Here is a 22,941-nt window from a genome sequence, read left to right on the forward strand (position 1 = left end):
TACAATGTCGACTATTAGGTGGATTCATAGGAGAAACAAAAATTGCGAAAAGAAAATAATTTCTTTAAATGATTTAAAAGACATATATTCTGTAGATAATGTAAAAGAAAAAAATGGAAAAAATTCTAAAAGTGTGTACAAAAAAAAAATATATGAAAAAGAAAAATCAATTAAAGAAAAAGATAAAAAAAGTTTTAGTAAATTTTCTGACACAAAAACAAGATCAGAAATGAATTTAAAAAATGATGGTATAGAAAAAAATATAACTATATATTTAAATAAAAAAAAGATTAATGAGAAAAATGGAAAAGAAAATAGAAGAAATTATAGCTCAGAAGTATATAGTAGAATTATAAAAGAAGATATCGAAGAAAATAAATTAAACAATTATATTATTTTAAATAACCAAAATGAAGAGAAAGAAAATAAAAACTTGAATATCAATTTAGATATTAACATTCAGTGGGACAAGAATGGTAATTATGAGAAGAATAAAGGTAATAATAATGATAAAAATTTTTTGAAAAATAATATAAACATGAAAGATTTAGAAGATAAAATGAAAAATAAATATGTTAATTTATATAACAAAAATAATTTTATTGGAATTTCTTATTTAAGTGATTCTTTCGTTCAACATGATGAAAAAAATATTCACAATAGCAAAGAGAAAGAACAAATTTATAAGGAATTCAACTGTGATAGAGAAAAAAAAAATATTTATTTTAATAAAGGTAAGTTGATATATAATTGTAACGAAAAAGAAAAGAAAAGTTATTATTGCAATACAGCAGAAAATAGAGGTTGTCATTATGATGAAGAAATATACAATTATGAAGAAAAGTATAATAATTACGATGAAAAAAAGTTAAAGCATTGTGATGAAAAAAGACAATATATTCATTATGGTGAAGATGATTACCAATATGATAAAAAAAAAAAATATAATCATTATGATGAAGAAAAATATAATCATTATAATGAAGAAAAATATAATCGTTATATTGAAAAAAAATATAATCATTATAATGAGGAAAAATTAAATCATTATAACAAAGAAAGTAAATATGACGTTTACGATGCAGAAAAAAAATATAATTATTATGATAAAAACAAAAAATATAATTATTGTGATGAAGAAAAAAAATATAATTATTACGATGAAGATAAAAAATATAATTATTGTGATGAAGAAAATAAATCTTATAATAATGATATAAGAAAAACAAATAAAGACGAACACAACAAATATTATAATAATCATAATAGTGACGAGAATAAATATTATAATACTTACTGTACAGACAAAGAGAATAAGTATTACAACGTTCCTGGACAGATAGAAAAAAAATATTATAATAAAGAAAATAAAAAATATTGTAATATAGAAAAAGAAAAAAAATTTTATAAGGATACAAGAAAACAGTATAATGATTATGAAGAAAAAAGAGTTTATAGCCATAAAGAGTTAGAAAATTTTTCTTATAAATATGAAGTAAATAAAATAGATAATTCTATTAAAAAAGAAAAGAATCATACAAGCATTGAAGATAATTTAAAAAATAACTTTTCTAAGTTTTCTAATAATTCTTCCTCTGATTATATAAAAAAAAAAAACTACACAAATATTTTAAACGACAATCAAAATATACACAATACTTTAAAACGTTCTAATAAATATTTAACAAGTTATAAAAAAATGGATACAATTATTTTATCAACTAATTCATTAAATCAACTTTTTTTGCATAAAGTTAATACTTATTTTGTTTTTTTTAAAAACTCTTTTTTAAAAAATAATAGACCAATTTTTAAAAAATATAATAAAGTATGGGAGAAGGTTATACCAATTTTTAAAAATAAAGAAAATTTATTGGCTATGAATAATATAGAAGAGAATTATAAATTGGATTTTAATAAAGAAAAAAAGTTTTTATCTGTACAAGAAATTTTAAAAAACAATAAGGATTATAACAAAGAGGAAAATATATTATTAAATAATCTAGATAAAGAAAAAATAAAAATGGAACAACCTTATTCGAATATTTTGAATAAAGAGGAAAATGAAGCAAAAATATTAAATCCAAATATTTTTGATAAAAAAGAACAAACGAAGGATAAAAAAATGATACATAAAGATTTCAACTTTACGAAAAATTTATATAAAAATAAAGTATTAAATAATACATTAATTGATAGTTTTAATGATGTGGATTTAAATGACAAAAAAAGAAAAAAAAAATATTTGAAGTTTTTTGTTATTTTACTGTCTTTGTTTTTAAAAAAATATATGTATAAGCAATTTTCAAAATTCTTTTTAATTATAGGATTATTAAGTAGAAAACATGTAATAAAAAAAACTTATAATATTTTTTATACTTTTAAAATACATAGTTTATGTGTTAGATATTACTACGATTCAATAAACCATATAAAATATTTATAAAAAAGGTAAATATTATGGAAATATATGTAATTATATATTTTTCTCGTTTATTTTACTTTATTTTATTTTTTTAGGTAGAAAAAAGAGAATTAAGAAAGTATATCAATATCAAAATTTATTCTTTATCTTTATTAGAAACAATTTTAAATAAAAAAAAAAAAGAAATATCTATGCAATTTTTTAATGAACTAAAAAAAAAGAGCATAAATTTGAAAAAAGTTAAGGAAGATGAAGAAAATGATAAGTTGAATTTTTTTAAAATTTTAAAAACGAAAAAATATAAATCAAAAAATTTTTTTAATAATTTTTGTTTTGGAAAACCTAAATTATATGGTACTGACGATTTTACTATATTTTATAAAAACAAGATATTAAAAGAAAAAGATGAAATATTTCAAAAATGTCTACTGAGATCAAAATCAGATTCCTTGTTAGATTTTTTAAAATGTTCTAGAATAAATAAATTTTCGAAGAATTTTTCAAAGAATTTTTCAGACAGAATCAATGATGATATAAAAAACTCTACATTACTTGAACGTTTTTACACAGCTACCTACAATTTAAATCCTAACAATTTAAATAAGAATATATATAAAAGTAAATTTCATCTATCTTACTATGAGAATATAAATGATACCAATTTTAAATATACTAATGTTCAAAATAGAGATAGTAATAATAATACAAATAAAAAAAAGGAAATTTATACACATTTCAAAAAGAAAGATTATGAAACTACATCAAATAATATAAGCTCAAATAGTCTCTTGGCTAGCACAAGCGAATATTACGTAGATGAAAGTACGCAAATAAATAGTTTCAAAGATATAGATAAAAAGATAGAAAACTCAAGTGATGAAGATATAAATAACAAGAACTGCAGGATATTTTTTAAAAATATTAAAAAAAAGTTAAAAATAAACTACAAAAAAACAGTAGACATTAATAGGAAAGACGAAGACTTAAGTTTAAGTGATTTAAATAGTACTGTAGATTTTTCAAAAAGTAATAAGGCACATTTATTTGATAATAGTCTAATAAATCTTAATGATAATTCCGTTACTAATTTGAATTTTCTAACAAGTTCAGATTTAAGTTTAATAAATAATTTTCCTGGAAATTTTTCAAAATAAGATGGATTTATATAACTTTAATTTGAATACCAATTTTCCTAATTATTCATTCTTCATACATGTGAAAATTATTTAATCATTTATGTATATATTTATTATACAATTCATTATAAAAAAAAAAAAAAAAATTTTAATGCTACATTTATTATATATATAATTAATTTTTTTTTTTAAGTATATTTAAAAATTTATTTCCTTTTTAAAAAAATTTTTTAATAACAAATTTTCAAAGTAATATCATAGTTTTTATTACCATTTGGATTTTATAAAATTTTATTACGAAAATTTATAAAGAAATTATAATAAATAAAATTGTTTGAATTTTAAAATAAATTTTTTTTTTATAATTTTTTTTTATGAAACATTTTTTTTCTTTATTTAATTTTTAGTTATTCAAATTTATTTGCATATAAACTTTAAAAAAATTCTCTGCATATTTTTTTTTTTTTATGTCTAATAAAAATAAAAATAACTGTAAAAAACAAAAAAAAAAGTTTTTTTCTTATTTTTTCATTTGAAAATAGTGATACTTAAGAGTTTTGTAAATGCATTCTGTAATATTTTTTGAAATTAATTTTTATACTTTTTAAATATATTTTTAAAAATTACATTTGTATATAACATTCTTAATAAAATGGTAAATTACTTAAGATACTTAAGAATAATTAATACAAATAAAAAAAGTTTTGAGAAAATAATTGCACATGAAAAGTTTGGTACTGTTAAAATACCTGAAAGCTTAAAGAGTTTTTATGAGAAGAAAAAAGAAGAAATAGAATTAAAAAAAAAAAAATTGGAAGAAAAAAAGAAAAAAATGGATAAAGTTTCAATTTCAAAGGAGAGGAAAAATAAATTCAAATCATCTAAAGGACAACATAATATATATTAAATACTGAGAAATTTAAAAAATTTTTTTTTTTTGTATGCAAATTAAAAAGAAAAAAAAAATTTAACAAATTTTTATTTTATATAAAAACAAAAATAACAAATAAGAATAAAAATTAAACAAACTATTTCTACAAATAGATGTTTATTTTAAATGTTAAAATGTATATTTCTTTTTTTTTCTTTAATTATATTAATTTTGTATTTTTAAAGCTGTTAATAAAAAACCGTCAGCCAATTTTGAGTTTTTGATTATTGGATGAGTTCGTCTTTTTATAACTTGTTGTTCTCTCAATATGTATTCATTTAATTTAATATTTATAAATGAATTTGTATTAATTAAAAATTGCATAATAATATTTGATAAATTTAAATCATCTGTATGAATAATTATTTTACTATCATTTTTTAAATATTTTAAAGATACATTAATTAAAGTTTCTATTAATAAATTCACATCTGTCTTAGTGTTATCAATAAATTCACTTGACAAAATTATTACAAAAGCTTCTGCCTTTTTCTGACAAATATCATGTAATAGATTTTTTTTTATCTCGTTGTTTTTTATAAGTTCATTTTTTATATTAATATCATTTTCATTATTCTTGTTTTTATTACAATTAATTATTTCTTTATTATAACTATCATTATGAGTGGTTATTTTTCTTTTTTTTACATTTTCTTTAAATATACGATCACACATATTTTTTTCAATTTGAAATTTATTTTCATCTTTAGCATCATTACCAATGCTACTTTCATTATTATCTTTACTATCACAATTATTTTTTTCTTCATTATAACTTTTATTTCCAGGATTATTTTGATTACCATATTCACTATTATTTATATCATTTTTATTGGTATCTTTATCTTTGTGTTTTTCTTCCAAATTGTTACTATTGTGTGAATTTAAAAAATGATGATTTTCTTTTTCATTTTTCATCAAAGATTTATCAGTTTCGCATAACTGGCCATTTTCACTACTGATTTTATTATGATTTTCATTTTTAATATTTTCTTTTTCTTTAGAATTCATATTATTTTCAAAGTTAAAAACAAAATCATAATTAGTATCCATGTAGATACAATCATTAGATTTGGAATTTATTGGAGAATTTAAAATATTAATTTTTACAATATTTGTATTTTTTTTAATACCAAAACTAGGTATAATAGAGTTACAGGTATTTTTGTAAATTAATGAAAAAATATTTACACTATAACTATAATAAATATTTAATACACTAGTTAATAATCCATGTGAGTCATCATAAATTAATATATTATGACTAAAAGATGCATCATTATATAAATATTTCTCTTCATTATTATTGGATTCACATGAAAAAAGTATAGAATTTTCTTTTTGTGTATGCATTTTGTTTTCCTTGTTATATAAATTTTTATTTAAACAAAAATTTTTATTTAAATGAAAAAGTATATTAGATAAGTAATCAATTCTTATATAACTAATTTTTTCAGGAAAATATTTATAATAAAAATTAGCTAAATTTGCAATGGTGCATTCATATACTGTAAATTGGCATAAATGCCTTTTCAATTTTTTTTCTACATATTTAAACTTAGAAATTACTGTTTTTTCTTTAAATGTTGACGAATTATTAATTAATTTTTGAATAATTTCATATGGATTTTCATAATTCATTTTTTTTAATTCAGCAATATCTTCTTCTGTTAATTTTTGAGAATTATTGTTATCAAAAATATCTTTATTTGTTCCCTGTATATCAGTATAGTAATCTATATCTAACTTAGAATTTCTTTTCTTACTTCTAACCCATTTATTATTAATAAAAGTGAATGTTGATCCATACTTTTTATTAACCAAAAATAATAAATTTATATATTTTTTTTTTATTTTAATTTTTGTATCTACAATTTTATGTAACCTATATCTTAATCCATCATCTATTATAACAAAATCATGCTTTTTTATTATCATTATTAATCACTTTTTATTTTTCTATAAATCTCTTTTTTTTTTTTTTTTATGTATATATTTATATATTATTCTCTAAGAATATATATGAAGACTTTTAATGCTTATTATTACATTATTTTTTTTAACAACATTAAATTTCATATTAACATATTTAAAAATAAAAATGAAATATAATAAATTGAAAAAAAATATAAAATAAAATTAAAATATTAATATTAAATAAAAAAAAAAATAATATGTAATACTGAAGTATATAAAAATTTTTAATGAAAATTATAAAATATTTTCTACTAAAATTTTTTTTTATTTAATTTTTTTTTTTTTTTAATTTTTTATTGAAAAATTCTATATTTAAATATATAATTTACAAAAAAAGTTATGAATACATACTAATATAAATTTTGAAATAATTACAGATTGTTGCTTTTTTATAATTACTGAAAACTTAGCAATTATTCAAACTATGAAAGAATCAAAGAGTTTTATTTTAATATCTACAAATCTATTAAATAAACATTTCTTAAAAAAAAAAGAAAAAATATACATTCGTTTTTTAACTTTTCAACTAAAGTTACATAGAATATAACGAATTATAAAAGGTATTCATCTACAGTGCTAGTTTAATAAATCCTAATACAAAGATTTCTTTTTAATAAAAACAGTTTTTTGTTTTTTCATTACTAGTATTTTTTCTTTTTTTTTGATGGTTAATATGAAGTCTATTTTTTTAAGTTCCTATACTCCATAACATTTTATATAATTTATTTATCATTCATTTAAAATAAATTTTTTTTTTTCTAATTTGAGAAATAGTTAAAATTTTCATTTAAGTTTGGTTTAATTCATTTAGATATTTTTAAAGTTTTAATTATTCCTATAAAATATGATTTAACTATAATACTTTTAAATTAGTAGTTCATCATAATTATCGACTAATTAAAAACATATAAAATATAAACTTATTTAGCATTTTTCAATTGCGCAATTTATGTATATTTTTTTTTTTTTTTCCTTTATATCACAATAAGTTTTGTATTTTTTTTTTTTTTTTTTTATTTTTAATTTATTTCAAATTTTGTAATTTTATACTTTAAGAGGGGTAAATTTTGTGATTTTTTTTTTTTTTTTTTTTTTTAACACATTTCATTTAATTGTATTTTATTATTTTTATATATATTCAATCATATTTATGTTTCTCAAAATTTATAATATGTATATAAACTTTCATAGAAATAAACATATTTATATTTATTTTTTAATAAAATAAAAATATATTTATCATTTATTTTTATTTAATTTCTTTTTAAGAGTTACTTATTAATCATATGCGTAAAGTGTATATATATATGAATAAATATATATTAATTATAAACATATAAATATATAAAATTTTTTTCTTTCTAATTCCTTATGAATATTAATTATCTCATATACTATAGTTAATGTATATACATGCAAAACTAATAAATAAAAATGGAAAATGATATATTTGAAAAAAATAGAAATGTATTAGAACGTATATATTTAAATAAGCATGTTGTTGTGCATCCAATAGTTTTATTATCAGTTGTTGATCATTATAATCGTATTGCAAGTAATACAAAGAAGAGAGTTTTAGGAACTATACTAGGAGAAAAAATTGATGGTGTTGTGCATATAACAAATAGTTATGCATTACCATTTGAAGAAGATATAAAAGATATAAATATTTTTTATATTGATGATAATTACAATGAAAATTTATTTAATATGATTAGAAAAATAAATACTAGAGAAAAAATAGTAGGATGGTATACAACAGGGTCCAATATTAAGCCAAATGATATTTTTATAAATGAAATTTTTTATAAATATCATCATGCTCCCATTTTCTTACTTGTTAATGTTCACACAGATCAAAGTATATTTCCTGTTAATGCATATGTAGCTATTGAAAAAGCTATACACGACAATAAATTTAGAAAAACGTTTATACATATCCCTGTTACTATAGGTAAAAAAAAAAAAAAAAAAAAAATAGATACCTAAAAATAATTATCTTTAATATATTCATAGCTAGATCTATGTAAATTATTTTACGTTTATATATTTATTCATTTTTTTGTAAATAGGTGCTTTTGAGGCTGAAGAAGTAGGTGTTGAATTTCTATTAAAAGAATTAAAAAGTGTTTCTACGTCAACTTTAGCAACTAAAGTTGGTGATAAACTCTCTTCCTTAAAAAGTCTAATATCTAAATTATACGAAATTTCATCTTATTTAAATGATATTTTAAATGGAAATATAGAAATGAATATAAAAATATTATATAATTTGCAAAACATCTTTAGTGTATTACCAGATATAGAAAATGCTGAATTAATTGAAGCATTCATGGTTAAGAATAATGATTTAATGCTAAATATTTACATAGGAAGCATAACTAGATCGGTTATAGCTCTTCATAATCTTATTAACAACAAAATTGAAAATAAAATCAATTCAGAAAAAAAAAAACTTTTAGAAAATGAGAAGGAAAAAGAAAAAGAAAAAGAAAAAGACAAAGAAAAGGATAAGGAAAAAGGAAAAAAAAAGCATAAAGAAAAAGAATCAAAAGAGGATTCAATTACAAAGTAATAAAAATATAAAAATATTTAAAGCATTCATTTTTTAATGAAGTATAAAATATAGCTATTTAAAAGAAATAGGAAAAATTAATTTCAAATTAACTTTAAAAATCAAAGGAATTATTCTTTAATACTATATTGTAAGAATGATGAACGATAACTTTTATTATTTTCTAACATTTTTATACAATTATTACTACATTAAAAATACTTTTCCTAAATAATAAAAAAAAACTTAAGAAATAAAGTTAAATATATTTTAGATTTTTTAAATGTAAAAAAGTAAAATTTTTTATGTTACATAAAAATAAATAAAAAATAAAAAAAATTTTAAATTTCATGATAAATACTTATGTACATAAATAGTTTTTTTTTTTTTTTTTTTAAATTTGTAAAATTTATTTAAAAAAAAATTAAAAATATATTAATAAAAACATAAACAAATTAATAAATATATTAGCAAATATATAAATTACAAGGATGTAAAGGTATTAATAATTAAAGTGTTCTTCAAAAAAATAAATAATTAATTAAAATTCTCTTTTTTTATCTTTATCTTCCTTTTTATTAATTTTTTTCATGACTTCTTTTGATTTCTTGTGCATATCATTAATCATTTTACTAACTTCTATATTGTCATAAAAATTAGGATTATTTCCCAATTCATTTTTTAATTCAATTTTTTCATTTAAGCTGTATTTTCTTCTGTTTCCAATAGTTACCAAACCTATATTAAAAAAATATACATAAATATATTTGTAAATATATAATAATTAAAAAGAAGGTATTATTTCTTAATATTAAATGTAAATCAATTCGTTAAATTTTTTTTTTTTTGAAATTTGACTGTATCATCAAAAATGAAATAAAAAATATATTTAGAAAGAACAAAAATTAAATATATAAATTACATACCTGATAATGGTAAAGCCTCTGACCTAAAATCAATTTTTTCTGTTGTTTTATATTGAGGTATTATAGCTCTTTCATTATCTATAAATGAAAGGGTACATAAGGTATTATAATATTTTTTTTTTTTTTTTTGTATTGATGTTTATATATATTTTATTTGTGTCATTCCTTTTAAGTATTTATATAAGCTTTAATTATTATATAAATAAATAATTATATAAATAATTATATATATATTAATATAGTATTCTTTACCTGGATGTAAAAATTTATTTGGTGGTTTAATTAAATCTTCATATATATTTTCTATATTAAATATTAGAAAAAAAAAAAATATATATATATATACATATATATGATATTTTATTAATATGTATTTATATAGTTTATTGTTCTAACTATTATTTAGCATTGATTTTATTCTGTTGTTTAATTTTTTAAGATTAGGTTTTTCTATAACTTCTGTATTAAAAAACAAAAAATTGTACAGGAATATGAAAAGTTTTCTATATGTTAATTTTAATGAAAACATATATATATATATATATGATATTACCATTTACATGAATCCTTTTTATTGTTCTAAATCTCCTTTTAACTTTTGATCTGAGTCCTTTTGCCATATTTATGTTATTTTACATAAAATTATTTTTTCAATTAATTATATTATTAATATTTAAGATTTTAATTTTTACGTATAATGAAATGTTTTTTTCATTTAAAGAAAAAAGATATACATTAAAACTTTTAAAAAAAAATTTATTAGAAAAAATATATAAAAAATTAAAAATTAGAGAATTCTTTTTTTGATTAAAATATTTTTTTTTTTTAAATTATAATATTTATGTGTTATTTTAAACCAAAACAATTGCAAAATTTCTATTTGATTACAATTAAATTTTTGATTTTTAATTTTTACGTAATACATAAATGTAATAAAAAAAAAAAAAAAAAAAAAAATTGTTTATAAATACATACATAATAAAAAAAAAATTATTTAAAAATATATACAAATTTTATGATCGCATGTATTAATTTTTTTTCCCTATAAACACTTTTTGAATTTTTTTCTTTTAAAGACTATATTTTTTATTTGAATATTAAAATATATTCTCATTAAGAAATGTTCATATATAATATTATTGAGATAACTATTTACCAAATCCATTTTTTTTTCCTCATATGAATATCCTTGGTAGATTTATAGTAGTAGTTAGTATAATTAGAAAAATCAAAAGTAAAATTGGGTGCAATCATTTTAATGTGAGATTCTAAGCTTTCAAAGGATAAATTTAGTTTTTTAACACTTTTTAAAACTTTAAATAAATCAAATATTTTTATATTAGCAAAATTATTTTTATGTATTATTTCTATTATTTTATAAATAATTTTTTCATTTTTATAAGACAATTTAGCACTTGCATTTAAATATTTAATAGCTAGTTCTGTTGTTAAATAATTATCATTGTTATCAAGTCTAGAGCAAATAATATTATCAACAGTTAAAAATAACTTTTTATCAATATAATAAATTTTACTATAAGCGTGAATAATGTTAATTAAATCGGAGGCTTCTAATGAATAAATTTTTCCTTTTAATAATAACTCAGAAAGTATGTTATATACATCTTTTTCAAAATATAAATTTCTACTAAAAGATAGTAGAAAATTCATTAAATCAATACAGCTAGCATATTTAAAAAAATGATTATAATTAGAATTTATGTTAAATTTATCATAGTGAATTTTAGATAAAAGTAATGATATGTTACAGTTTATTTTTGTCAGTGATATTAAGCATTGAGACAAATTGGAGCAATCAATATATTTATAAAAATTTTGCAAAAACAGTAAAGCTTCATTATATAATTCATCTATATACATATTAAACTTGCTGAAAGAATACAAAATATCAGTGACATTTTTACTAGCATCAATTATTAATTCGTAATTTTTATTTAATATGTTATTTTTATCATCAAAGAAATCATTTTTTATATCTCTTTTTTTTTTTTCATTTTGAATACTGTCATCTGGTTTTATCTTATTTCTTAATTTTTCATTCATATCATTTTTATCGAAATTTTCATTATTTAAAAAAATATCAAACTTATTTTTTATCAGATCATGGTTATGTTTTCTTATAAATTTTAATAAAGTTGGATATAAATATAAAAATAATTTTTCATGATACATTTTATTTTTCGCATAAGAATACATAAGTTCTTTAATATTTTTAAAATTTAACAATTTGATTATATCTTTATTAATAAAATAATTACCTATATTAAAAAATAAATTTGCTACACCTTTGTATAAAGTTTTATCTGAATTTTTTTTAGAAAATTTAAAATTTTGAAAAACATCAAGAATTTCAAGAAGTTGAATGTAGGAAAATGAGCTGTAGTAATTAGAAATTATTTGAATTAATTGTTGTAAAGGAATTTCTTCTAAGTTAATTAAATTTCTTTTATACATTGTTGAGTAACTATAAAATGCATTACTTATTGTTAATGTTGAACAAGTACTTAAGTTTATGTTTTCTTTTAATTTGTTTAAGATAAAAAATAACAGATTTTTATTTTGGTGATTTGAATTAATTAAAATACGTAGTATTATTGATAACAATTCAGAATCTTCAAGTTTATATATATTAGTATGTAGCATCTTAATTAAATTATTTATACATACTAATTTATTCATTGTATGCAATAATAAAAATATCATTTTAATATCTTTACATTCTTTTATAAAATATGCCATTATTCTATTCATTTCTTCTTCTATATACTCATTTATATCTGTTTTTTTTTCAATTAAAAAATATAGCATATTTAAAAATTTATTAGGATCATATTCTCCATTGCTTTTAGACATACATGAATTAATGATATTATTATTTAATTTTTCATTTAAATCATTATTTTGGAAATTTTTATTGTTTTCTACTAAAATATTTTCATTAAAAATACTATTCATGTCATCTGAAGTAGCATAAACATCTTCAGTATTTTTACTGTTCTTGTCATTTTCATTTAAGTAATTTTTAGTTGTGTTAAGTGTGTTGTTTTCTTTTGAAAATTTTTCATTAGAATGATTTTCTTTTAAAACATTATTGTTTTTATTGTTCACATTTAAATAATTTCCGCATCTATATAGTTTTTTGTATATTAGTTTGTTTTTTTCATTTATGAAATAATTTTTGGAAAAATTAAAATACTTTTGAGGTTTTTTATATACTTTAAATAAAAATATTTTTTTTCTTCTTTTTAAATTATTATAAATAAAGATATTCTTGAAAGAATTTATATTTATTCTTTTAAGGAAATTATTCTTTTGTTTTAAAATACGACTGAACTTACGAAGGACAAAAGATATTCCGTTAAGTTCTTTATTTTTTTGTTGATGATTAGTATTAAGATTCCTTATGGTATCATTTTCCTTTATATACTCCAGAAGATTTTTCTTATTTTTTAAAAATAATTTTTTATTATTTATACTTCTTTTATAATATATCTGATTATAACAGAATTTTGGTGAATTAATAAAATAGTTATAAAACATATTTTGTTTATTTATCACTTCTTTTTTTTTCCTTCCTTCAGAAATAAATATTTTTCTATATTTTTATATCGTATAATAGGATTTTAGCATTAATTTTTCTCTTTGTTAGAATTATAAATTTAGTATTGTGTAAAAGAAAAAAAAAAGAAAAAAAAAAAGCATTATATATAAAACATTGAAAAACAAAAAAGTGTTATGACTAAAAATTTTTAAAGAACAAAAAATATTAATTCAAGAAAAAAAAAAAAAATGTATTAAAATATTTTTTTAAAAAAATTCTACAAGTATATTTAAAGAAAAAAAAAAAAAAAATATATATATATAAAATTCCATAAAAATTATGAAAAAAAAAATTCTTAAAGAAATAGTTAAGAAAATATCTTATTTTTTAAAAATTAAAAATAGTAATTTTTATATTCACTTTTTTTTTTTTTTTTTTTTTTATGAATATAAATTATATAACTCATAAATATACCATAAACTCATAGAAGTGATAAAGATTGATTTAGATGCTCTTTGTATTCCTTTTTTTTTGTAAGCATCATAAATAATTCTCTTTTTATTTTTTTTATATATATAATTAGATATACTGTGAGAAAAATTGTATGAAGTTGTTAGTAACATTAATGGAAGTAATTTATTGATACTTACACAAATGATAGGAGAATATGTTAAATTTTTTTTGAAAACAATATTTTTACTTTTTAAGTTATAAATTAAAATATTCCCATATAAATCTCCAGTAAAAAGAAAATCCTTTAATATATCAAAAAAATATTTTTGGTTATCTCTATTTTCTCTATAAAATTTTGCGGTTTCATGTTTTGCGTTTATATTAAATACTCTTATGTATACATCATTTAATGAACTTGATATTATAATATTTTTATCACAATACTTAATTTGTATTACTGAAGAATTTTTTAATGTTACAAAACTTGTGTTACTTATAATATAATTATTTTTATTTTCATCTAGCATTTCCTCTTTTTCATTATACACATAAATTATTCCTTTTTTTGTTCCAACGCAAAAAATATTTTTTTTTTTTTTCTCATATTTACTTAAATACTTTTTTATCATAGTTTTACAATGAAAATGTTCTTTAGATAAGAATTTTTCTTTGCTTATTCTCCCTATATTTTTACTATATATTTTATTATTTTCCATTTTCGTTTCATTTATCGTATTATAACATAATTCATCATTTTTTGATAAATTTATTTGTTCTTTATCATTATTATTATCTTTAAGCTGTTCATAATAATGAATCAAACAAATAGAAGTAATTTTTCCAATTTTTTTTTTATCTTTGTCCAGAAGAATAATCTTTTTTTTGAATATAGGGTCTTCTATATTAAAAATAAAAATACAATCTTTTGAACATGCTATAATACTATCATCAAAGTAGTTATACGTAAGAGAATATATATTATTTAACTTATTATCAACATGCATTTCTTTATCAATTTCTTTTTTATTATGTTCTTCATTCTTTTCATTTGATTTTTCAAAAATTTGGAGATGAGTTACCTCATTTTTTTTATAATCATAAGGAAAGTAAAAAGAAAATTTATTTCTATATCCTCTCACTAAACATAATGGTTCGTTTTTTATTGATATAAAAGTACAGTCATATGCTAAAGGGAGAATGCAATATATTTTATTTTCAATATTGTCAATGTAGTAATTTTGATATTCATGATAACCATAATCTTCACCTATGTAAGAAAACCCTTTAAAATGATATGAATAGTTTTCATCATAAAATAAAGAGGGATAATAAGCTAATTCTTTATTAAAAAATAAAAATATATTTTTTTTATTTTTCTTTTCTCCATAGTAGTTTTCCTTTTTTATATAATCTGAGCTAATTTTTTTATAAATAAATTTATAATCGCCTAACAATTTCTTCTTATATTTTTTATTATTATTATTATAATGTAAATTTAAAGATTTCAAATTATAAATAATTTCTCTGAAATAAAGGTAATTTTCATATGAATCATCGACGAAGGTATAGTTATTCTCACTACTACTTAGAAGAGTTTTAATTTTTTTTAATTTTTTATCATACTTAATAAAACCATTATTTCTTTTTCGTATATCACCTACTTCTTCAATATATATATAATCTAAATTATCTAAATATAATTGAGGAGAAAAGGAAAAAATATTTTTTAAAATTTGTTTATTGTTAAGATAGATAACTTCTAAATTTCTTTTAGGAAATGATATTCTTTCATATTTATGTATCGTATTTTTTTTTTTTATATCTTTCTCATTACTCTTTATATTTTTTACATTTTCATTTTCAATTTCTACATTAGAATTATTTTCAAAATATATTTTTTGTGGTTTTATCCTTTTCTCGAAATTTTGATACCTTGAGAAACTTTCTTCAAAAAATTTTTTTGTTTTATTTTTTTGAAAAAAATTATTTTCATCAATAAATGAGTAACTAGAGAATAAATTGGCATATTTCCATATTAAATATACATCTGAGTTATTTAAAATATTCATTTCTTTTAAATAATTTTTTAAAAGAATATGTTTTTCAATATTTTCAAATTTATAAAGAATTTGAAAATTCTTCATTTTGTTTCTTAGTAAATCTGTTCTATTACATTCTAAAGCAAGAATTATACAGTAGTTAATTGTATAAAAAAATACACCATATGCTGTATTTAAGGAATTATATTCTGAATATATATTTTTTAAAGTATTTATTTTTTCTTTATTAAATTCTTCTATATTAAAAATATCTTTACTTTCTTCAGATATATTATTTAATGAATTGTAACATATATTAATATCAAATGAATTAAAACAACAATATTTCCAGTTTAAAAGATTATCATAACTGTATGAAACACTTGCATCACTTTTATATATATATGAACCGTCAGAAAACTCATTACTTTTATTTTCACTAAAATTGTCTTTTAATTCTTCACTATTTTCATTATTTTCAAATAAACTTCCATTTTTATAAAAATCTTCCTTTAAATTTTCATGGGCATTTACATTTTTTTTTTTCTTCAACTGCAGCTTTTTCCTTTTATTAAATTTCTTATACTCTTTAATATAATAATCTAAGTTTTCTATTTTTTTTTTATTTCTTTTGTAAAATTCTTTTTTTTTTTTTAAAAAAACATTTTTTATGGAATATTCATCATAAAGATTATTCGTAGAATATTTTTCAAAGCATGCATTATCCTGTAATATAAAAAAATCAATTTTCCCATTTGAAAATTTTATAATTTCATCAATATTATTTTCCATCATTTCAATTTTTTTTTTTTTTATAACCAAAATTTAATATTAAAATTTTTGTAATTAATATATTTTTCCATTGTTCAATCTTTTCATTTTTAATGATTAAAAAATGTCTTTAAAAAAAAATATATTAAAGTATATTTACATAACATATATATATATATATATATATATATATATATATATATATATATATATAAATACTTCTATATGTAAATAACACATATCAAATCAATTCTCTTTTCCATTTTTATAGCACTTATTTAAATTGTCTTTTTTTTTTTTTTAATTTTTACACTGTTCATTCTGATTTTAATTCTTTTTTATTTTGTTTTCTTCCATAAAAATCTTATATATATATATATATGTGTAAAAAATTCAAATGAAATGGGAAAAATTGTCATTATTTTTTTTTAATTTTAATTAAATAAATAAATTTGTTATTTTAACTTTTATTTAAATATTTATAAATTAAATAATATTTACAGAAATTAAAATTTAATAAAATAAAAATGAAGTCAAGAAAAAACGAAAAAAAAAAAAAAATGAAATATAATAATATAAAATGGGAATACTATTTTGCAGGTTTTTCATTCCTTGCTTTTATATTATTAATATTTTCATTCATACTATTTATAATTGGATAAAAAATGTAAAATCCACTGCACATTCCTATAATAACAGCAACACAAATACTTTTGGCATCTAATCTCCTTTTCATTTTATATTTTTTTTTTAAATATTATGCCTATTTAATCATGTAATGTGCTCTTTAAAATAAATTTTCTACTTTTTTCCATTTATATAATATCTATAATAGTTCTTTTGTTGCTTTATAAATATAAATTAAGAAAGAAAAAAAAAAAAATTATAAATATACAAAATTTTCGGAAAGTATAATTATATTCTTTGTTAAATTAGAATGTTTTATTTCTAATAATTTTTAAAAAATAAATTCCAATTAGTGTAAATAATTCAAGAAATAATAATATTGAAATATATATTACCTTAAAATTCCTTTTATTATATTTAAAAAGTAATGTATTTATCTTTTTTCTCTTTTTCTTAAAATAAAAAATACATATGTATCATTATATCCAAGAAAAATAGAAATTTTGAAAATTTCTCTTCTATGTAATATAATAATAATTTTAAAATGTAGAAATAATTTTTTCTGATATGTTATAGTATTACAACTATGATTAAAAAGAAAAAAAAAAAGATTCAATTCTTAATTTATATAGAATATCATAAAGATGAGAAACTATTTATTTTGTTATACTTTTTTACTTTAATTTTTATTTTAATCATTAGGATAATTTTTTATAAAAAATTGAGGAAAAAAATATGTTAATAAGAAAATACTGAAAAAAATGAAAAATTAAAATCAAAAAAAAAAAAAATTAAACTACTAATAAATAAAATGTAAAATAAGTATAAAAAAAAAATTAAACTAAGATTAAATTGAGGAAATTAAACAAAAAATTGCAATTTAGATTAAAAGTAATTAGTATTTTTATGTATCTTGATTCCTTTTTTTAACTTTTTCTTTCAAAAAAAAAAAAAAAAAAATAAGCATGCACAGAAATACACTTTTTTTTTTTTTTTGAAAGAAAAAAAATAAATATACAGTTATAATTTATAAATATGTAAAATTATATTTCATCTTTGTGATGTTTATTTTTATTTTAAAAAAATAAAATCAGGTTTTTTATCTATAGATAAACAAAAATATGTAATTTTTCTTTTTTTTTCTTTTTTTGATATTTATTTCATTTTAATATATATTTTACTGTTTTTTAACAAATATATTTTATTTACATTATATTTAATTTTTTACAAAATGGCAAATAATGCAAGTTTATTAAACATTCAAGGAGAAAATGATTACAGCAAATTAAATAATTTTTTTGCTGATCACTCATACTATCAAAATTATATGCTAAGTGCTATGGATATAAAAATATTTAATCAAATTACAACTGTAATAAATAAAGAAAAGTATCCACATTTATATCGTTGGTATAAGCACATTAATTCCTTGCCAGTTCGTATTTTTAATCAATATAAGGGCAATGAAAATGCAAAAAAAAGTAATGTACCAGAAAAAAAAATTAATGAAAAAAAAATGGATGATGATGATGATGTTGATAATGATATAGATCTTTTTGGTGATAATAATGACGATGATAAGAATATTTTATTAGAAAAAAAAAAGCAAAAAGAAGAGGAACTTAAAAAAAAGCAACAAAAAGAAAAAGATAAACACAGGTCAATATTAATTATCGAGATAAAGCCCAAATCAATTGATACAGATATATCAAAAATTTCCAAACTTGTGAAACAGAAGATTGTTGACGAAAATATAAAATGGGGAGAGGAAGTAAAAAAAATTCCAGTTGCTTTTGGTTTATATAAACTTCAAATGTCATGTATCATTTACGATGATTTTGTTAACACAAACGATTTAATAGAAAAAATAGAGAATATTGATTTAGATAGTGAAGAAGATAGAAAAAAAAGAACATTGATATTAGGGTTAGATGAGGAGAATGATGAAGATGATGAAAGAAGTGAAGAAGTTGAAGATATTGAAGTTGAAGATGATTTAGACTTTTTAGTTCAATCAGCAGAGATTGTATCATTTAACAAATTATAAATTAATAAAACAGTGATGTATGTATTTTTAAAACTAAGTATAAATTCTATATTGTTGATAAAGTATACGAGGAATTATAATTTTACCAATTGTATATACGAAAACTAAAAAAAAAAGATATAATTGTTACATATATATTTTATTTTATTTTTTCTACAATTTTAAATTTAAGATTTAATATTATTGTATATATTATATGCAATTTTTGTTCAGGCTTATAGCTTCAACTTTAATTATAATACAAATATTTTATTTAGCACGAGTTGCTTATATTTATTAAAAAAAAAAATAAGAATAAATAAAATAATAATACGAATCATGTTATACTTTTAATTCCTTTATATGAATTTCCTAAATATAAGCATAAGAATTTTTTGAAATTTATATTTGCTCTCAATATCTTTTAAATTAATAATGCTCCACTTAATAAAGAAATAAATAGAATTTTATTTATTTATTTTTTTTTAATTATATCATTATTCTTAAATAACGAAAAAAAATGTTTTTTTTAATTATAATATAAAATAAAAATATGAAACATTATGTTATTAATTAAATATTAATTGTAACATTTATTTAAATATTGACAATAAAAAAAAGAAAAAAAAGAAAAAGAAAAAGAAAAAAGATATATGTTCTTTAGTATATATTTTCAATTTTTATTAAAATGTCAATATCAAATTAATATATATATATATAAGAATAAGATATATAATATTAAATGAAGACAAAATTAAAAATATGTTCAATTAATATAAAATAAAAAAAAATGTATTTTATTTTTAAAAAGATATCAAATGTAAGAAGCGAATATTAAGGAAAATAAGAAAAAAATAAAGTAAAAAAAAATTATTTTAAATTACATTTACAAAAGACAAAATAAAAAAATTTATTCTATTTATAACTTATAATAAAATCGTCTTCTTTTATATATAGTATAATAGAGTCATTTGGTTGAATTTTAATGTTATATATACCGTCTATATAAACAATAGTATTACTAGTACATGTTTTTATATTAATATAATTACAAGTATATATGTGATCAGTTGAATCATAAACATTGTTTTCTATAGGCTCTTTTACTATACATTTCATGTATTTGCTACTTGGATGAAAACAAATAGAACTGTTAATATATTCTGAAAATAAATCAAAGTTTATATTTTTTATATTTTTTTTTACGGTATCACTTTGTGCATTTAAAAATTCTTCAATTATATTTTTCATTTTTTTCTTATCTATTTTATTTACATTATATGCCCATGCAGTGGATCCAGTTCCACTTGTTATTAATAAAGCTGTACTTTTTAGTTTTTTAAGAATTTTATTATCAATATTTATATATGTACAAATATTATTTTTTACGGCTTCATACACATATACCTCATTAATACTTTTATATGTTTTCACTTCATCAGATTTTTTGATTAAGACAGTTATATATTTCCTATATATTTTTTTGTATTTATCTGTTTCAAAAAAATTTTTTAAGGTTTGTTTCGCATATTCTTCAACACTGATTATTAAATTATCAGGTTTCTCTGATATATCAGTTGAGAAATAATGGATATTATTATGTAAGAAAGTACTATTTTTATTATGTTGTGTATCTGTACTATCATTTTTATTTTTAAGATTATAGTGAAAATTATCTTCATTTTTTAAAGCAGAATTTTCTTCTGGTAATTCACCATAACACAAGCTATGATTCCGTATAATATTATCTATTGTACTTACATGTTCAAAACTTTTCTCTTCTTTCTTTGCTATTTCGTCTTTGTTATTTGTCATTTTTTTTTTCTCTCTTTCTTTTGATTTGTTGATAAAATTGGAAACATCAGTAAATATAATATTGACTTTTTTCTTCTTTTTGTTGTGCATTTTTTCAAATTGATCAAATGATTCATAATTATAGTTAATTCCATCACCATATTCATAATTTAAATAATCTAAGCATAACTTTCCTTCAGATCCTTTAGGATCACTATTTATTCCTATTAATTCAATTCTTTTATCTTTTCTATTTGTATTTTCATCTATTATATATTTATTGGCTATTATATGGGCTGATTCCAAATATGTTCCATCTCCACCTTAATAAAAAAATAGAACATAAATAAATTTACATAATTATATATTATTACATTTATATAAAAATGAACTATTGTTTATAAGAATATATATATATATATATATATATATATATATATATGAGCACATAATTATATTTGTAAGAAAACCAAAATAAATATATGTTAATATCTCAAACTAAAATGGAATAAAATAGCATATATTTATAAGTGTATAGGTAGATAGATGTTTTAAAAAAAATAGAAATTATCAAATTACAAAACTTACCAACACTAAATATGGCATCGGGAGAAAAAACGCTAGAACTACTTATAAAAATATTTTCTATATTTTTTTTATAAGCTTTTAATATAGAAACATGAGATTTATATTTTGTTCTTAATATATTAATTATATTATTTACTATTAGAGTGTGAGTAAAGTGAGATATATATATTCTAAAAAAATTTTTAAAAATGTAATCATCTTTAAAACCTTGTTTTTTTAAATTATCATATTTAGTATATTTTTCTATTAATAGTATTCTATCATACTTTTTTTTATACATTTCATTTGATATTATATTATAACTAAATTCATTTTTTGTTTCTTTTGGAGAATTTGAACAAATACTATCATTTACATTATTGTTTTTTTTTTCTTCTTCATTTTCTCTTTTAATTACATCATTAACATATTTATCTGATATAACTGAATTACTTCTTTTTAAAATCCTTTGTTCATTTATATGTGGTATCATCTTCCAGTTCTTAGTGTTACTTAAATTATAGACATTAATTTTTCTTACGTGTTCAGATAAATATCTTCGCATAATTTTTACATATTTTGCCCCTTGAGTTTGAATTATTAAAAGTAAATATTAAAATTTCATTAGGAACAAATAAGTTATAACTGAACTTAAATTTACATAAAAGAAAAAATATATAATCAATCATTTATTATTATAGCCTTTTATCAAAATGTTATTTTTTCTTTTTTGATTAAATCTTATTTTTAAATTATGAACACTTAAATATTACATACATATATTAATCATTTCTTTTTTTTTTTTTGAAGAAACTTGTAATATATTTAACTCAAATTATTTAATTATATCTTTTTTTTTTTTTTTTCGTGTTTTTTTTTTAATTTAAAATTTTTTTTTTTTTTTTTTTTTTTTTTTTTTTTTTAATTTTATGAGTGTAATGTGTTAAGTTTTTTTTTTCTATAATTACCCATATTAAAAAAAGAATTATTATACGAGAGTTTTATTTTTCTTCTGTCAAAAAAAAAATAATTTTTTTTTTATCATATATTTATTAAATTAATTATCGTTATAACTTCGAATGCAAAACACATATTTAAATAAAAAATATTATAAGTAAATGTATATTTCATAAAATAAAAATAATAGTAAAAG

The 22,941-nt window shown here is 17.6% G+C and overlaps 9 protein-coding genes across 9 annotated transcripts; 4 read left to right on the plus strand and 5 right to left on the minus strand.

Moving 5' to 3' along the window:
- Nucleotides 1-4: 4 nt before the first annotated feature.
- On the plus strand, nt 5-3,579 carry PRELSG_0709900 (conserved Plasmodium protein, unknown function; the record flags this gene model as incomplete). Its single annotated transcript, XM_028675788.1, has 2 exons — nt 5-2,347; nt 2,521-3,579. The coding sequence occupies 2 exons, from the start codon at nt 5-7 to the stop codon at nt 3,577-3,579; spliced, it is 3,402 nt and encodes a 1,133-aa protein (XP_028532342.1).
- Nucleotides 3,580-4,213: 634 nt separating this feature from the next.
- On the plus strand, nt 4,214-4,468 carry PRELSG_0710000 (conserved Plasmodium protein, unknown function; the record flags this gene model as incomplete). The annotated part of the gene is made up of 1 exon (XM_028675789.1): nt 4,214-4,468. The coding sequence occupies one exon, from the start codon at nt 4,214-4,216 to the stop codon at nt 4,466-4,468; it is 255 nt and encodes an 84-aa protein (XP_028532343.1).
- A 189-nt stretch (nt 4,469-4,657) lies between these two features.
- On the minus strand, nt 4,658-6,430 carry GCD10 (tRNA (adenine(58)-N(1))-methyltransferase non-catalytic subunit TRM6, putative; the record flags this gene model as incomplete). Its single annotated transcript, XM_028675791.1, has 1 exon — nt 4,658-6,430. One exon carries the CDS (start codon nt 6,428-6,430, stop codon nt 4,658-4,660), a length of 1,773 nt encoding a protein of 590 aa, XP_028532344.1.
- A 1,473-nt stretch (nt 6,431-7,903) lies between these two features.
- Nucleotides 7,904-9,044, plus strand: RPN8 (26S proteasome regulatory subunit RPN8, putative; the record flags this gene model as incomplete). The annotated part of the gene is made up of 2 exons (XM_028675792.1): nt 7,904-8,423; nt 8,542-9,044. The coding sequence occupies 2 exons, from the start codon at nt 7,904-7,906 to the stop codon at nt 9,042-9,044; spliced, it is 1,023 nt and encodes a 340-aa protein (XP_028532345.1).
- Nucleotides 9,045-9,564: 520 nt separating this feature from the next.
- On the minus strand, nt 9,565-10,569 carry PRELSG_0710300 (conserved Plasmodium protein, unknown function; the record flags this gene model as incomplete). Its single annotated transcript, XM_028675793.1, has 5 exons — nt 9,565-9,761; nt 9,950-10,027; nt 10,202-10,252; nt 10,346-10,408; nt 10,503-10,569. The coding sequence occupies 5 exons, from the start codon at nt 10,567-10,569 to the stop codon at nt 9,565-9,567; spliced, it is 456 nt and encodes a 151-aa protein (XP_028532346.1).
- Nucleotides 10,570-11,101: 532 nt separating this feature from the next.
- PRELSG_0710400 (conserved Plasmodium protein, unknown function) lies at nt 11,102-13,510 on the minus strand (the record flags this gene model as incomplete). Its single annotated transcript, XM_028675794.1, has 1 exon — nt 11,102-13,510. The coding sequence occupies one exon, from the start codon at nt 13,508-13,510 to the stop codon at nt 11,102-11,104; it is 2,409 nt and encodes an 802-aa protein (XP_028532347.1).
- A 441-nt stretch (nt 13,511-13,951) lies between these two features.
- PRELSG_0710500 (hypothetical protein) lies at nt 13,952-16,798 on the minus strand (the record flags this gene model as incomplete). The annotated part of the gene is made up of 1 exon (XM_028675795.1): nt 13,952-16,798. One exon carries the CDS (start codon nt 16,796-16,798, stop codon nt 13,952-13,954), a length of 2,847 nt encoding a protein of 948 aa, XP_028532348.1.
- Nucleotides 16,799-18,632: 1,834 nt separating this feature from the next.
- On the plus strand, nt 18,633-19,448 carry EF-1beta (elongation factor 1-beta, putative; the record flags this gene model as incomplete). Its single annotated transcript, XM_028675796.1, has 1 exon — nt 18,633-19,448. The coding sequence occupies one exon, from the start codon at nt 18,633-18,635 to the stop codon at nt 19,446-19,448; it is 816 nt and encodes a 271-aa protein (XP_028532349.1).
- An 894-nt stretch (nt 19,449-20,342) lies between these two features.
- PRELSG_0710700 (conserved Plasmodium protein, unknown function) lies at nt 20,343-22,353 on the minus strand (the record flags this gene model as incomplete). The annotated part of the gene is made up of 2 exons (XM_028675797.1): nt 20,343-21,544; nt 21,810-22,353. The coding sequence occupies 2 exons, from the start codon at nt 22,351-22,353 to the stop codon at nt 20,343-20,345; spliced, it is 1,746 nt and encodes a 581-aa protein (XP_028532350.1).
- Between the last annotated feature and the right edge of the window lie 588 nt (nt 22,354-22,941).

The sequence above is a fragment of the Plasmodium relictum genome (genome assembly GCF_900005765.1).
Source record: "Plasmodium relictum strain SGS1 genome assembly, chromosome: 7".
Lineage (NCBI taxonomy): Eukaryota > Apicomplexa > Aconoidasida > Haemosporida > Plasmodiidae > Plasmodium > Plasmodium relictum.